Genomic DNA, 16,565 nt, shown 5'->3' with positions numbered 1-16,565 from the left:
TGTGCCCTCCATCTCTCCCAACATCAGGGTCTTTTCCAGGGAGTCTTCTCTTCTCATGAGGTGGCCAAAGTCTTAGAGCCTCAGCTTCAGGATCTGTCCTTCCAGGGAGCACCCAGGGCTGATCTCCTTAAGAATGGAGAGGTTGGATCTTCTTGCAGTCCATGGGCCTCTCAAGAGTCTCCTCCAGCACCAGAATCCAAAAGCATCAGTTCTTCAGCGATCAGCCTTCTTTGTGGTCAAGCTCTCGCTTCCATACATCACTACTGGGAAAACCATAGCTTTAACTATACGGTCTTGATCTACAGGGTGGCAATTTCAAATGTCTTTATATAGCCTTGTGCGCCATTGTTCTGGGTTCCTCCTCCCTCCTGCGTGTGGTGAGTGAGGACTCTATTGCAGCAGATCAATAAAGATCAGGCTTACTAGCTGCTTTGCTTCTCAGTATTCTCTGGTTGGCCTCTGTTGTTTTCTCCTACCAATAGGGAACCTAACGTAAGGACTCTATATGGGCTCTTGGATAACCCATAAGGGAAAAGGGCAATTTTTGTTTACAACATCAGCATCTGCTCTTTGCGGGTAGACTGCCTCTGGACGAGGAGCTTCATCTCGGCTGGCTCAGTCATCACTCTTAGAGCGCCCGCTGTTGCGCATCTAGTCCAGCCTCCTGTTCTCTCAGTTGGCCAAATACCCGCGAGGACCTAGGGGTCCAGGTAGACTGCCTCTGGGCCCAGAGGCTCCATAAGGAGAGCCTGGATGCGGGATCGGGGCCCAGCCAGATGTTCCCAAGGGAAACCCCGCGAGCACGAGAGCAACTCTTCGGAATCTCCCCTCCGGGGATCCAGACCCTGGAGGCAGAGCACAGCCAAGTTGGTGGCCATCGGCGCTGCCTCCTGCGGAAGCGAGTTCCCCAGATCATCATCATAAAATGTTTAATAGGTTATTGTATTTTAGTGTTCTGTTGGAAGCCGCCCAGAGTGGCTGGGCAAACCCAGCCAGATGGGCTGGGTATTAATAATAATAATACAGTAATCATCATCATCATCATCAATTGTGTGCTGCTCAAGGACTTTCTTTTAGGTGTCCCAAACCTTCCAACATTCAGCTTCATTGGACGCCCATGAGAAAAAGGGAGAGAAACTTTTCTCTACCTGCTTTTTACATGTTGTGTTTAATTTCACCTCTTACCTGCCTTTTTCTTTAATAATAATAATAATTATTTATACCCCGCCCTCCCCAGCCAGAGCTGGGCTCAGGGCAGCTAACACCAATAAAATCAAATCACAGTAAAACATAATAGGGGAAAAAGAGAGGGAGGGGAAAAAACCAATTTAAAATACAGGTTAAAATGCAATTTAAAATGCAGCCTCATTTTAAAATAGCTGATAAATCAAGACCATAAGGGGAGGGAAACATAAGGGTCAGACCAAGTCCAAACCAAAGGCCAGGCGGAACAGACTTTCTTCCTAGGGGAGCTGTTTCATCCCTTTGGCCATTTTGGTTGCTGTTTTCCAAGCCCTTTCCCAGCTCGACAATCTCCTTTTTCAGACCGAGGGGACCAGAACTGCACAACTATCTCCCCTGGGTTTGATGAAATGGAGAGACACACATATTGGGGACATCTCAGTTGAACTTTTCCTCTGTGCTCAAGGTGCCATTCTTGGCTTGCCCTCCCCCATCCTTTTTACCCACAACAACCCTATAGGGTAGGCCTGGCTAGACTGAAACTTAGCAAGTGGCCCCAAATGTGAACTTGATGGCTAAATGCAGATTTGACACTCGGTATCACCAATTCTTCTTCAGCCCCACCAGACCCCACTTCTGCATAGGATTGCAGCCCTTGGCACATTTTGAAAATTTAAAATATTCAGTGTGTGCTTGCAACAGAGATCGCTGTGATATATTAAACTACTCTGCGTACTCAGTGAAAACAAGTTTGAATAAGATGAACCATAGTGGCTATTAGTAATGTTAACTGTTGAAGGTTCTACCAATCCTTATGTACAGGCAGCCAATGAAACCCTACTAAACTGAAGGGGAAAACTTAGTGATTTCAGAATATTCTGGGTATTCTTAGAATTTTAATATTTATTTCCTTTGGGTGCTACTCAGTTTCCTTGTACTAGTTTAATTTTCTGTGCTCGTTTCATGCTGTTTTTGAAAAATGTACAAAGTATTGGATTTTATGCTGGTCTTAATTTCATAGTCTTTTACTACCTTGCTTTGCATTCCTTTGTTTTGATCGTCAGTGGAAGCTGCACAGAGAGCTTCTGCCACTGGATTTGCATAAAAAGTACTGTATGCATTTTGCAAATAATCAAAGAACCAGATAAACACTGTTTCCTCATTTTGGGGGGTGAGACACCCCCCCCCCCCCTGGATCTTACTCCAAATGTGGGATTGCAGATGTCTGCTCTGAAGTCAGTCCCATTTAATTCAGCGGGGTTTATTCCCAGGTACAACTGAAGGCACTATTCAGACGCAGCCTCATGCTCAGAAGGGTTAGTATTGGCAAGAGAGTGGCTAGTGTCCTTCACCGTTCCTCCGCATACCTGTGATTTGTTGTTAAATGATTTGCTTCCTAAGATCTATTTCCCACGCGTCCTCTCGTCAGCGCCGCTGGTGTAGTGGTATCATGCAAGATTCCCATTCTTGCGACCCGGGTTCGATTCCCGGGCGGCGCAAAAGCGTTTTGTGTAAAAAAAACACAAAAACAAGCAACCACCACAACTAATCAAAGCAATATTATTATTTAGTTTACCACTAGTTTGGCGGGGGGAGTTGAATTTCTTTTTATTTGTACAGGAGACGTGAAGCCGGATTTGCGCGCGCAGGGCTGAGGGTTAAGCTTTCCTAAGATTTAAACCGTACCTAACAGGCACGGACTGGCTTAGAAATCTCGCGAGAGTAAGCAAGAGAAAGGAGAAGAAGCTGCAAAGAGGCCGGCGGAGGATTACGTCGGGCGCGAGAGAGCGGCCGCGGTTGGCGAGGAGGCGCCAGCGCGCGTGCGCGTTTGTCGGCGGCGCCGCGGTTGCCTTCTTGCGGCGCATGCGCCGACGGTCTTTTCCGTCGGCCGGCCCGGGCCCTCTCTTTGCCCACCAGCGCCATCTTGAGAGGCCAGCGGCGGATTTGTTGTCCGCCGCGCCGTCGTCGGGGCTCCCCGGAGGCCTCCCGCCCCGCACCCCCGCCGCACCCGCGCGCGGATTTGGCCTGCGGCGAGCCGGGCGCGGTTGTGACCAGGCCTGGCTGGAGGGCTGAGGAGGGAGAGGAACCGCCGCCGCCGCCATGGAGGACGAAATGCCCAAGACGCTGTGAGTTGGGCCGGCAGGGAGGCTGTGAGGAGGCCTATTGTGAGGGGGAGGGGTCGAGCCACGTTGCGCCCCCTCCCTCCCGCCTCCCCCTCCCCCGCTGCCTCTCTCTCTCCTTTTGTGCGGGCGAATAAAACCCCTCGGCTCCCCATAAAAACCGGGGCGGGGGGAGGCGAAGGGGGAAGCATTCGCCCCTCTTGAATTATTTTTTTTGGGGGGGGTGGCCTTGGCCTTTTCTCCTCTCAGGCAGCGGGGCGAGCTTCTGTGTTGAAAATCGCTAGTACCACAAATACTGTTAGATGGATCTTATGGGGCGAACGCAGTTGGACTCTGGTGCACAGTTCTGCTCGCCTCAACTCAACTCGAGAAAGGATAGAAAAGGGCAACCAAAATGATCAAGAGGGTGGAGCGACTCCCCCCCCCCCCAAGAAAGGTTGCAGCGTTTGAGCCTTTTAAGCTTTGTGGCGGAAAGGAGAAGGAAAGACATGATAGAAGTTCATGAAACCCCGCATGGCGTGGAGAAAGCGGACCGAGGGAAGTCCCCCCCCCCTCTCTCAACACGGAGAGCTCATGTACAGCCAGTGAAGCCTAATGTTGGCACTACGGAACTCGTTCCCGCAGGAGGCACTGAGGGCCACCAACCTAAATGGCTTTAAAAGAGGGGGACAGATTCTGGGAGGAGATGGCAATAGATGGCCCATGCTCTGCCTCCCCAGTTGGAGGCAGCAGCGCTTCTGAATACCCATTGCTGGAAACCACAGGAAGGGAGAGTTGCTCTTTTGCTTGAATCCTGCTTGTGGGTTTCCCAAAAGAGGCATCCAGTTAGCAACTGTGAGAACAAGCTGCTGGACTGGATGGGCCCACTTTGGCCTGATCCAGCAGGCTCTTTTATGTTAATGACTGTTAGTATAGATACAGTATTTTATTCTGCTGTTCTTGAAAGGATCTCAGGGCAGCAGATATGGTTCTCCCACCCCCACACAGCACACTCATTTTGTCCACAACAACCCTGTAAGGTTGGCTGGGCTCAGAGAGAGTGAGCCTGGGGTGCATGTAGTGTGACTGGCTGAAGATTGCTCAGTGAAGCTTGATGGAGTGTGTGGATTGGAACCTGCATCTCCCGGTTCTAGGATAGAATCTAGTCTCCATTTCAGATTTGAAAAAACATTTCCTTGTGAAAAACAGAACAGCTGATAGCAATACAACGAGTGTGTGCATAGCTCGAATCCTTGCACTGGTTATTATCTCTGTAGCACCGTATGCTCCATAGGCAGGATTACAAGTCTCTGGTCCCCAGGGAACTTAAAGAAGTGACTAGAATGTCTTATAGGCCTGCCTGAGGGTTTGCAGATAAAGTTTTGTTGCATACTACTCCAATCTCGTGAGTGGTGTGAGATTCTAGGGGTTCCAGATGCTTATTCAGAGTTTGTGTTTCCTTTTGGAGTGAGGAACAGCAGAGACAGTGGCATCTTTATGCTTTGTGGTTTATTTACGCAAATATACAACCTGAGCTTATGATGGAGGGGTTCATAGCATTAACATCCCAAGAAAGTCCTGCTTCTCCCATAGCCACAGCCTACGGGTAAAAATTAGACATGGCTCTCTCTCAGCAGAAATCAGGCTTGGCTCTCTCTGCCTTTCCAGTTTACAGCTTTTGCATCCAGTTTCCAAGCTCACATAACTCCACTCTCAGCTCTGGCATTTTGTCTTTCTAAGAAAGAGAGAGTTGAGGGAGGTAGCCCCCCCCCCCCCATTTCCCCTCTGGCACAGAGCCACTCCCTTTGTTCCCTTAAGGACCCATCTTTAGTGGGGCGTGCAACCTACCCCCCCCAACCCCCCCCCATAACACCATGGACAGCTTCATTTCTGTGCTGAATACATTGGAGGAGGTTTTCCTTTTGATAGCCTGCTTGGTTTCTATAGTGGGCACAGAGGAGGAGCATCTGAAACCCTAGAAAGCAACTGCCAGTCAGTATTGGCCAGGTATCCTCAAACTTTTAAGACCCAGGACCCACTTTTATCTCAAACATGCCTTTGGGGACCAATTTCTTAATCTTTTCCAATATATTTGCAGGGTGGCAGTGCTACTGTTGTGACCCATCTTGAATTAGGCCATAAACCACTCGGGTCCTGACACACCAGTTGAAGACCTGTGGTGTAGACAGTACTGAGCTAAGTGAACCAGTGGTCTGACTATATAAGGTGCTAGCCTGTGTTCCTATGACAGGGCTCTCCATCTCTCCCTTGCTAGCCCACTCCTTATTTGCATGGAATTCCATTCACCTACTTGCACTTTTTGATCTCCTGTGGCTACTACACTAGTAAACAGACTATATTTTCTGATAGAGAGCCAGTGGATGAAGGGGATGGAAGGCAGGAGTAAACGGAGGAAGAATGTCAGGTTAAATTTGTTGCCCATAGTTAGGTTTGGGTACAGTAATTGATTTTTTACTTGCACTTTAAAAACAAAATATGCAGCAGCATTCAAAAATGATACAGTGTTATCCACTTGTAGCTCTGAGTGACAGAGGCCTCATTTTACTGCATAAGTAGAGCAGACCCTCATCTTTCATCTCTCTAGCAGTATTCAACCACCAATGGAAGGTGTTTGTAGTCCAAAATGTAGCTGATCAATTATTAACTGGGGCTTCCCCAATGGAATGGCAGGGAAGTGTCCCCTACTGCTTGTTTATTAATTTAATGATCTTTTCTGGGTGCCCCCACCTTTTGAGGGTGAGGCAGGTCATGGCCATAGAGGGGGGGGGGGGCTTTTCAGTTCTGCACCGTTATTGGTACACTGTCCCCGGAGTGTCAGGACCTTTTATATTTTTATTTGGTGTTATGAAATACCATATGAATTTTGCTAATTCTGTTAACCAACTATTTTATTATGCTGTCGGCAATAATTACTGTAGGGACATATTTTTCTTTTCTAAATAACATGAATAATCCCTAGAGACTAACTCTGTAAAGGAGATCTGTATTACCTTCATGTTGCGGATAAGGGTTGTGGCTGAACTACTAGTGGCTTGTTTATTGTCTTTTAACCTCTGTACTATATCAGCACTCTTCTCCACCATCACCATTTTCTGTTTTGCAGCACTATTGCCTTCCTCAGCCCTTTGGACCATTTGCTTGCTTGCTTGTTTGCTTGCACAGTATCTGGACCGCTTAATATATTAAAGCATTGTACAGAAAACTGAAGTGACAACTTTATAATATTACAAAAATAGTTACATATAAAAATGTCACATTAATACAAAGTTACTAATATATATCAATATCATTTCATTTTCCTTCTGACACCCTCCCTAACAGCCTCTTGAGTTCTCACCCAGGGTCCAAAACAAACCCACAAAAATTTCACAACCAGAAGAGTTCTTGGAAACAGTGGGCATTGCCCTAGTCTCTCACTCTAGAAGACTTTCTTTTTATAGGCAGACCCAAGGTGGATGGTACTTCCTCAGGCTACCAACATGGGAAAAAGAAAGTTCACCCTCTTTGAATTGTGGTTTACATACCAGGACATAATCTTAAAATTGGGTAGATACAACCTCCGATGAACAAAACATGACATATTAAACCATGTAATGATTTATTTAACAAAAATAAAGCCGAAATGGAGAAGCCACGTGTGAATACCCTATGATTGTAGAACCACCTTTAGCAGCAATAACTTTAAGTAATTGTTTTCTGTATGACTTCATCAGTCTCTCATCATTGTGGAGGAATTTTGGCCCACTCTTCTTTATAACGTTACTTCAGATCATTGAGGTTTGCTGGCATTTGTCAATGCACAGCTCTCTTAAGGTCCCGCCACAGCATTTCAATTGGGTTGAGGTTTGGACTTTGACTGGGCCATTGCAACACCTTGATTATTTTCTTTTTCAGCTATTCTATTGTAGAGTTGCTGGTGTGCTTGGGATCATTGTCCTGTTGCATGACTCGGTTTCGGCCAAGCTTCAGCTGTTGGGCAGATGGCCTCACATTTGACTCTCGAATACTTTGGTATACAGTATTCATGGTCAACTCAGTGACTGCTAGGCTCCCAGTTCCTGTGGCTGTAGAGCCTAACTCTTGAGTTTCTTGCAATTTCTCTGAGCATTGCACGGTCTGACCTTGGGGTGAATTTGCTGGGGCATCTATTTTCCATTTTTGAATAATCTTTCTTACTGTAGAATGATGAACTTTACATTGGTGGGAGATGGCCTTATAGCCCTTCCCAGTTCCATGGGCAGAAATAATTGCTTCTCCAAGAGCATTGCTGATGTCTTTGCTCCTTGGCATTGTGTGAAAACACACCTGAGTGCTCCAGACCAGCAAACTGCTGAAACTTTGACTTTTATAGAGGTGGCCACACTTGCTGATGATCAGTTAAGCAAGTGCATTTGATTAGCAGCACCTTCTGCTACTTAGCTTCTTTAATGCTATGGAAGCGGTAAGGGTGTACTTAGTTTTTCACACATGGCTTCTCCATTTTGGCGTTATTTTTGTTAAACAAATCATGACACGGTGTAATGGCATGTGTTGTTCATCTGAGGTTCTTTTACCAAATTTTAAGACCTGTCAGGCCGCAGATGATTGTTATCATGTCCTAATATGTAAAACTACATAATTCAAAGAGGGTGTACTCCCCCCCCCCCATGACTGTATGTCCCACATCTTCACCCAGTTCCAGGTACAGCAAGTTTATTGAGTTTCCCAGGGGGTCCAAAGGATTGGAAGAGGGGCCTCCTCCACTCACAGCTCTTTCCTTGTCCTCTGTCATCATCTTCCTCCAGCTGCTTCGGTATGGTATATCCAATAAATCATACATACAACTCATCTATGTTGCAGGTCTAAAATTTGCCAAGCTCATACATGTAAAATTAGCAGTGTGGAAAGCTGCTGAATGAATACTGCATAACGTCTTTTCTTATCTGCATTCTAATTAGCTCTTAGGGTGTGCAGGGTCATCAAAATTAGCTTCTCACCCAAAAGCCCTTTCCCATTCACAAAAGGGTTTTTGTGATGAAGGCTGTTACTGCATTTCTTATTTGACAGGTCTGTGGTGGAGGCAGCACTTCAGAAAGGGATTTCAGATTATGAAAGGCAACTGCTTTTCCTTCCCCAAAAGAAGGGTTGTTTGGTATAAGTCATTTATATTTCTTTGTATATTTTCTGAAATATGGTGCTAAATCTGCCCATTAAACCATGTTATTCTTGAACTAAAGAAGAGTACTATACTATTATTTTATTATTCATGCAAAGCCTTGCATATCTTTGCACAATACCACTGAACCTTTTGGGCTTGCTGATCGGAAAGTCGTGGTTCGAATCCGCATTATGGGGTGAGCTCCCATTGCTCTGTCCCAGCTTCAGCCAGCCTAGCAGTTCGAAAGCATACCAGTGCAACTAGATAAATAGGTACCACTGTGGCGGAAAGGTAAATGGCATTTCCGTGCGCTCTGGCTTCCGTCACAGTGTCCCATTGCACCAGAGGTGGTTTAGTCATGATGGCCGCATGACCTAGAAAGCTGTCTGTGGACAAACAGTGGCTTCCTCGGCCTGCATAGTGAGATGAGTGCTGCAGCCCATAGTCGCCTTTGACTGGACTTAACTGTTCAGTGGTCCTTTACCTTACTTTTTTACACATTTTATGCATTTTTCTCTTTTTTACCTTTGGGGGGTGTATTGAAAATAGATTCGTAACAATGCCTTTCTTATGATTAGCACATTGTGGGGAAATGCAGGAACCATTGCATTGGACATTTTTGTCTTTTCTTCTTTCCAGTGGCGCTCCTTTCTGCTGCACTCTGTAGCAACAAAAGTTAAATGCCTAGGTCAAACGAAGGCCTGGTAGTTACTAAAGAGACTAAAGCAGTTTATTTTCATGAGGCGAAAATGAAATGCCTATGTAAGTAGGTATAAATAATTAAATTTTAGGATTGATCATATTGATTCTCTATACAAAAAAGCCTCATTTAACTTAATATATTTGGTGGAAGCATTGATTTGGTTAAGAGAGTAATTGTATGACTGACATGCTTATATCCAGATTATTTAATATTAACCTAATCATTTAAAAAAGCAAAGCCATCTGTTTTGAACTGGGGGGAAAATAAACTGCTTTTATTTTTCTTAAACATTCAACACTGAAAGTAAGTTTAGGTTATATGACAAGTATTGGCCTTAAAATAGTTGATTAATTGTGAATCCCACTTCAGGGAAAGTACAAATTAAGGCATCTGAGAGAAGAGTATGTAAGTTCAAGTGTGTTGTGATCAGGATGCCAAGTGGGGGCTACAGAGTCTAGCTCATGAGCCAGTCCAGACTATGAGCCTGATGTTGGAGATCAGGGGAGCACTGAGGCTGGCAGGTAGGAGCCAACTGACCCAGCTCCCACAGCACCAGCTTCCATAGAGGACTTTCACAGGAATCTCCCCCTGGGCGTGAGGACCTAAGCTACTCACATAGTACCTCACCATTCCAGTGATGCAGTAGGTGGGAGACAGGAGCACAGGAGAATTGCCAGAGGGTTGGCCCTTCAGGAGACACTGGGTTGCCAGGAGGAGAGGCAGGCTTGAAAGCAGTGGCTCAAAATTCCCCAGAAGGTTTGCAGCTCTTTTTGGAGCAAAATGTTCACTTGGAGCTCTCCATGGTGCTGGGACTTGCCTTGCTGCTCTATTAGTGCCAGTAGGAGGCAGGTTTGAAAGCCTATTTGTGGCATTGGAGATTGTTCTGTGGGTTGGGTTCCAGCTGCAGAAGAAAGAGTTAACCATCCTATCCACACTGCAATTAGGCTTGAAAGCAACCTTCTGTTGGTACCATTGGAAGGTTGTTTTCAAGCCTAATTGCAATGCAGGTGGATAATCTTTGTGTAACTGGTAAGAAAAGGGTTAACTCCCCCTAGCCAAAATCCCCATAAAAATTATATCCCCTTGGACAGTTGTTTGGGGATTAAGACTGTGTGCTGGTGGGTTTACTTGGAGTGTGTGCATGTGAGAGGGTGCAATGGCCTGCTCACTATTGTTTTGGTCTCACTCACCATCAGCTTGCAGGCCCAGGGAGGGTTGGCCAAGATGGAATGCAACTCTTGGTCCAAGAAAGGTTTTCCACCCTTGATTCTTAAAACATTTTAATGCAGTTTTTCAATTCAAAATTATCAAAATGGTGAACAAAATAATATACACCAGCTTAAGTGTGTATCAGATAATAAAGCAGTGTAGGCTAATAATTCAACTCGCAAAGCAGAATGAAAAAGAGAAAGCTTTAACTTGCCCTTTGATAAAGAAGTAAAAATGGAAATCATACCAAGTTCCTGAGGATGTTTTGGCTCTGACCTCCTTAAACTACCAGTAACCCCCACATATGGTGGAATGTTTTAGCAGAGCCTCACTGGTAGTTCTTAATTCAAGTTAGGCACATAACAGACAAGGTGGCCTCTGAGATAATCAGAACTCATACTATCTTGGTCATTAAAGCTTAAAATTAATACAGTGGTGCCTCGCAAGACGAAATTAATTCGTTCCGCGAATTTTGTCGTCTTGCGATTTTTTTCGTCTTGCGAAGCACGGTGTCGGAAAAGTTTTGGAAAAGCTTCAAAAATCACCAAAGTCTTCAAAAACCTCAAAAAAGGCTACCACACCGCGTGCTATGAGTTGCTCCTCGAAGTCAAGTCGCAACTGTATTAACGGTGTTAAGAAAAAGGAAACAAACTTGCAAGACGTTTCCGTCTTGCGAAGCAAGCCCATAGGGAAAATCGTCTTGCGAAGCAGCTCAAGAAACAAAAAACCCTTTCGTCTTGCGAGTTTTCCGTCTTGCGAGGCATTCGTCTTGTGAGGTACCACTGTACTGTGATTTTGGTTCTGTAGCCACTGCTACTGTTTTAAAATAGGCTTTAGATATGAAAATTGTATTGATCCCATTAACCATTAAGACAGTGCATTTTGTACCACATGAAAATTCTGAACCATCTTCAAAGGCAGTTATGTGTTGAATACATATACAGTAGTACCTCGGGTTACATACGCTTCAGGTTACATACGCTTCAGGTTACAGACTCCACTAACCCAGAAATGGTACCTCGGGTCAAGAACTTTGCTTCAGGATGAGAACAGAAATCGCGCGCCAGCGGCACGGCAGCAGCAGCGGCAGGAGGAGGCCCCATTAGCTAAAGTGGTGCTTCAGGTTAAGAACGGATCTCCAGAACGAATTAAGTACGTAACCAGGCAAGGGTTGATTTATGTGCATTTGATTGACCCGCGATTGCACATGTGTGCCTGGGGTCAAACCCAGAAGTGACCCTAAAATGTCACTAAAAGGGCAGCATGGAGGAGGGGCAGAATGCTTTACGCAGGCCCTGCCAGCGTGTGGGGTTCCAGAACGTAACCCCCATGCAAAACAAGGATTGCCTGTTGTCTAGAGGCAACCTAAGCATAAACAGTGGTGGATGGATCTGGCCCACCCACCCCAGGTCACTTTTGACATGTTGATGGGGTTGACAACTGTCAGTCATCTGACATCACATGGTTCATACTTCAAAGGAAGAATCAAGTGCACATTATTAAGTGCGCTGTCTATTTTTCTCTTCTTCCTTGGTAAGCCTGAATTGAATTTATGCCTGCTGAAAATGGGGTTGCATTTGGTGCTGAATTTTAAATTTGGCCACTTGATGCTGATAGTGGTCAGGTAAACCTGCAGTCTTAGGAAGGATTTTGTGGAGGGATATAAATGGAGAAAGGGATACAAATACCTTACTTAATTTTCTTATAAATGCACTGTACTACTGCTCTGCAAACTTTTTTATAGCATTTGTAATTTGTGCAGCAAATATCTTGAGTAATACTGTATTGTGGTTTCACCTGTTCTCAGCCTTTAGGTTTAGTAACAGTGAAAAAATCCTCCCTTGTTCTGCACACATTTTCAAGCCTGCTTCTCCCTCTTTCGTTAACTTCTGAGCATCCTGTTCTTGTGATTGAGTGCTTATTTTTGTTTTAGCTTTGGAAGGTACAGTTACTTTTCTTTTATTAAGGAAGTCTGACTATGATGGTTAGTTTACTTACTACATTTCTGCCAAGGAATCCAAAGTGGTTTAAAATACAAAAACAAATAAAATTCAGTGTGACAGAGTCCTTCAGGCTATGTGTTGCTCACACAGGTCTTTCTTAGGTAGCTCCAAGGAAGATGGGTGAGGGCTGCCCCAACAATTCTCCTTGATAGTTCTGTCAGGAGCTAGTGGTATGGCCTAGACTTCCTCACTTCTCCCTTCCTTCAGGGCAAAGAGGTCTTCATTGTTTGAGACTCAGACCTCCATGGATCTAAAATTTGGATAATTTTTGCAGGTATGTGGGGAATTTGTCAAGAGATGTTACCGAAGCCCTAATTCTCCAGCTCTTCAGCCAGATTGGACCATGCAAAAATTGCAAAATGATCATGGATGTAAGTTAATGCAGTGGTTATGTTCTGCACAAAAAATATCTTTTAATATAAAAATTGTGGTTTTGAGGATTCTAAGAAGGTTTAGATTTCTTCCCCCAGGAGTTTCACAGGTTGTTGCCCTCCCTTTAGAAATTTCAGTAAAACAAATTAAACTGAAGGGTAACTAACAAGTAAAAGAACTAAGAAAAAAGTAGTAAGCTAAAAGTAGTTTTCAAATTACTCTGTTTCCACTAAAAATAATCAGTGTATAATTTACAAGGTCTAAAGTTTCAATCCACTTTTTTAACACTTTAGGCATAAAATCTTACTTATTGCTGTGGAACTCTCTTTTCCTGCTAATCCTAAACACAAAATAATAGTAATAGTACCTAGGATTGTGGACTTAAATGATGCTGCTTGCTTGGGAGATATCATAAAACAAAATCAACACAGACATTGAGATGGCTCAGCAATGGTTTCTGATAGCTTTCCTTTCTGTGTTACACAGACAGCTGGAAATGATCCATACTGTTTTGTGGAGTTCTATGAGCATCGACATGCAGCTGCAGCTTTAGCGGCTATGAATGGACGGAAGATAATGGGTAAGGTAAGCTCTCAGGTCTAAAGGGTGAGTTGGAGCAGAAGTGTGGCTTTAGGTTGTGGATGAAACCGCTTTTGTAAAAAGAAGAAGATCTAAAGGTAAACTTTTATCCTGTTGTATATAGTAGAACTTTAAATTTTTAAAAAACACCATATAGATAAATACAAGTACAGTGAAAAGTTATCATGAAATTCTTTGCATTTTGCAAGTAAAATAGCTCAGCAAAGTAATAAGGGTTATTTAATACCTAATATCACTCAACTTCATTAGGGTGGGAGCATATTTTGCATTAAATATGGCAAAATAATATAAAACATAAACCACATTTGTCAAACACACTACATTTTGAGGGTTTGTGGGTTATGTAAACATAACTTCCTTGAATATAATTTTAGCAAATATTATTTGTAGGAGGTCAAAGTGAACTGGGCAACAACCCCCAGCAGCCAGAAGAAAGATACCAGCAGTAAGTTCCTTACAATTCTTAATAATTACTCTTTATTTGCACAAAAGTGTTTTAAATGTTAAGCAATAAGCATCATACAAATATTTGCCCTATTGTTTTGATCATTATCCTAAGATATTATTTAATGTGTTTGTGTTAATAAACTTAAGAACAAATCTAATCTTTGTCATCAGGTAGTACCGTTGTCAACACACTGCGTTCACAAGGTAATTGTATCTTCTTAAACATAAAATGAAATCTCTCAGGGGTATTCACTAACCGCCTGAAGCTATTTGGGGGGGTTGTTCTGTTGTCACAAGATTTCTCCCTCCTCTCTCAATGGATCAGGATGTGGACTGTTGCTGACTCTTAAGCCCTTTGACCCCATTAAGCTGCTATTGCTGTAAGAATTCTTTCCCTCTCTGGGAGGGTGAGATAACCAGCTTCCTTCAAGGCTGCTGGCTGTGCTGGGCCATAAGCCCCCTTTGTGGTATATCAAAATTGCTATTCCAATTGGATCATTTTCCCTTCTGCTCCTATGCAACCCAGTGTGTTGCTTCTCTACTTGTCTGGCCTTAGAACCTTAAAACTTTGGGGAAGGATTAAAGTAGACTTTCCAAGGTGGAGATGTAAAGTGTCATGTGTGCATTGAAATCAGTTAGAGGTGATGATAATTAAAATGGGCTTTATGTGAGTATGAAGAAAGTCCTTAGATATGAGATCTTTGTATCAACCAGTTCTTATGTAAATGGCTCTAACAAACTGTGAAGGGATTACTGTTTCCGTTCTGTTGCCTTCAGTCTTAGTTCACTTGCTCATGGATTTCACATACTTTGAATTCACATGGATTCACATGGTGTAAAGGCTGGGCAACCAAAACTGTTGGCTTTTCAGAAAACTGTCAAATACTTTAACATCAAACTGTTGCAATGCAAGGTATCTTTTTGACTGTTCTTCACCAAATATGACTAAGATTGAGCTGCTTGTAATTTATATATGTTCATACTGGTTTGTGTTAATCCTACTCTGTTCTGCTCACAGAACCAGTAGATATATTTAGCTCATTATTATTAAACTTGTGTATAATTAAGGCTAAACTCTAGCATTATTAAATAAGGCTGTAATATAACTTTTTGGCTTTGGACTAAATGGACTTAGCTCTCATGGAAGTATAGCTTCTGTTATGAATAACTACAGATATAATTTAATGAAAAATTCTAGTTATATGTAATTTTCTATAATTGTGTACTATCATGTCTGTTAATGGTTATATATTAAACCATAATGTATTTTGTTATCTGTTAGGTAAAAAGATTCTAGTTTTCATGTAGTTTCCAGATGTATGGAAATTGATACAAGATTATTATTATTTTTTTTTAAAAAGCAAACCTATCCTGTATTTCCATGAGTTCTCTGCAAACTTGTACATTTCTTTTTCTTTTTCTTGGTAAGACCACTTCCATGTCTTTGTTGGAGACCTCAGCCCAGAAATTACAACTGAAGATATTAAAGCAGCTTTTGCACCATTTGGAAGAATATCGTAAGTAATGCCTTATGAAAGATAATGGGGGCAAGAATTTGATGCCAAAGCTAAGGAAAATGTGCTGATTAAGAGTGTCAGTATATTTAAGGATACCTATATTCTCTAAAGAGTTGTACCTTTTTGTAGTTATTCAGAGCTATCAAACAGTTCATCTTGCTTTATTTGAATGTGAATTTCTAGACTTTGGATTTATATTTTTGTATTTTAGACTTGCAACTTAATTTTAAAAACAGTATTGATTCATTTCATTATCCAATTACTAGATAATCTAGAAGGGGTTTTCTAAGGGAAAGCTGATTTCTGGGTGACTTACACCAATGAAAAAGCATTGCATAGTCTTATAAAAGCAGCTTTAATAAATATCATATTTCATAGAAGTTATGGCCTATAAGATTTTGGCTTTTTGTGAAATGGGTGCTCTATTAAATAAAATAAACTAGAAATCGGCCTCCAGTATAGTTTCTCGGTTTCAGTCATTGTCTTAGTTTGGAAGGCATGTGAAAGTGTGTGTAACATACCAGGGAACCAGCTGTATTGTTTCCATGGAGAAACATTCTTTTAGTTTTAGGACTTGGAAGTTTGATAGCAATGACCAATTAGGCTGAGTTGCAAGGTAATATTTGTATTATAAGTACTTCATTGGTAACATTTCCTGATAGATCTGATGTAAATCCTCATCAGTGATTGAATTATAATTGTAGCAACTTGAGAACAAGATTTCTGTATGGAGATCAGTGTAGCATGTTATGAATTACTTGTTTTAGTATGCAATGGAAGCAAGATGTAGTGCAGGGATACATAATGTGTCCTCCAGATTTTGTTGGACTACAACTGTCCTATTGGCTATGCTGGCTGCTGGGGCTGGTGGAAGTTGGAGTCCCAATATCTGGAGGGTACCATATTGGCAACCCCTGACGTAGTGTATCTCTTGGACGTTTGTTCTTATCTGTCACTAATTCTTCCGAGTGTTGCTTACTGCTGTGAAGTCTATCAACCAACTCTCAGAACTGGTTGGAAAACTGATAACACAATGAGATTGTAGCCTCATATGTATCAGTTTCCAGAGGGGTAATATTCTAAGTCTCTTGAAACAAAAGCAATTTAGAGCCTTGTGGCATCTTAGAAGACTCATGAATGTATTATGGCACAAGTGTGTTTGCACTCAAGCCAACTTTGTGAGATGCATTATTGTACATATGAGTCACATTCTATATGGCTGGTCAAAAAGGTTCCTTATCCTAGCAAAAAAGCGGGGTGGGAGGGGGGGTGTAA

The 16,565-nt window shown here is 42.9% G+C and overlaps 1 protein-coding gene and 1 non-coding gene across 6 annotated transcripts in view; both read left to right on the top strand.

Annotated features, from left to right (window-relative positions):
- The first annotated feature begins 2,610 nt into the window (after nucleotides 1-2,610).
- Nucleotides 2,611-2,681, top strand: TRNAG-CCC (transfer RNA glycine (anticodon CCC)). The gene has a single exon. It is a non-coding gene; the product is annotated as a tRNA-Gly (tRNA).
- A 373-nt stretch (nucleotides 2,682-3,054) lies between these two features.
- The window catches only part of TIA1 (TIA1 cytotoxic granule associated RNA binding protein), a 25,508-nt gene continuing 11,997 nt past the window's right edge, over nucleotides 3,055-16,565 (top strand). The window contains exons 1-6 of one of the 5 annotated variants that reach the window (XM_028741187.2): nucleotides 3,055-3,308; nucleotides 12,629-12,725; nucleotides 13,213-13,311; nucleotides 13,717-13,771; nucleotides 13,945-13,977; nucleotides 15,203-15,290. In XM_028741187.2, the coding sequence (XP_028597020.1) occupies nucleotides 3,283-3,308; nucleotides 12,629-12,725; nucleotides 13,213-13,311; nucleotides 13,717-13,771; nucleotides 13,945-13,977; nucleotides 15,203-15,290 (398 nt within the window). In that variant the 5' untranslated portion in view covers nucleotides 3,055-3,282. The remainder of the gene's footprint in view (nucleotides 3,309-12,628; nucleotides 12,726-13,212; nucleotides 13,312-13,716; nucleotides 13,772-13,944; nucleotides 13,978-15,202; nucleotides 15,291-16,565) is intronic. The other 4 variants (XM_028741183.2, XM_028741182.2, XM_028741185.2 and 1 more) reach the window with 4 other exon arrangements.

This window comes from Podarcis muralis, chromosome 7, assembly GCF_964188315.1.
Source record: "Podarcis muralis chromosome 7, rPodMur119.hap1.1, whole genome shotgun sequence".
Classification (NCBI taxonomy): Eukaryota; Metazoa; Chordata; class Lepidosauria; order Squamata; family Lacertidae; genus Podarcis; species Podarcis muralis.
Note: the sequence above shows the minus strand (reverse complement) of the source record. Positions and strands in the feature narration are given on the sequence as shown.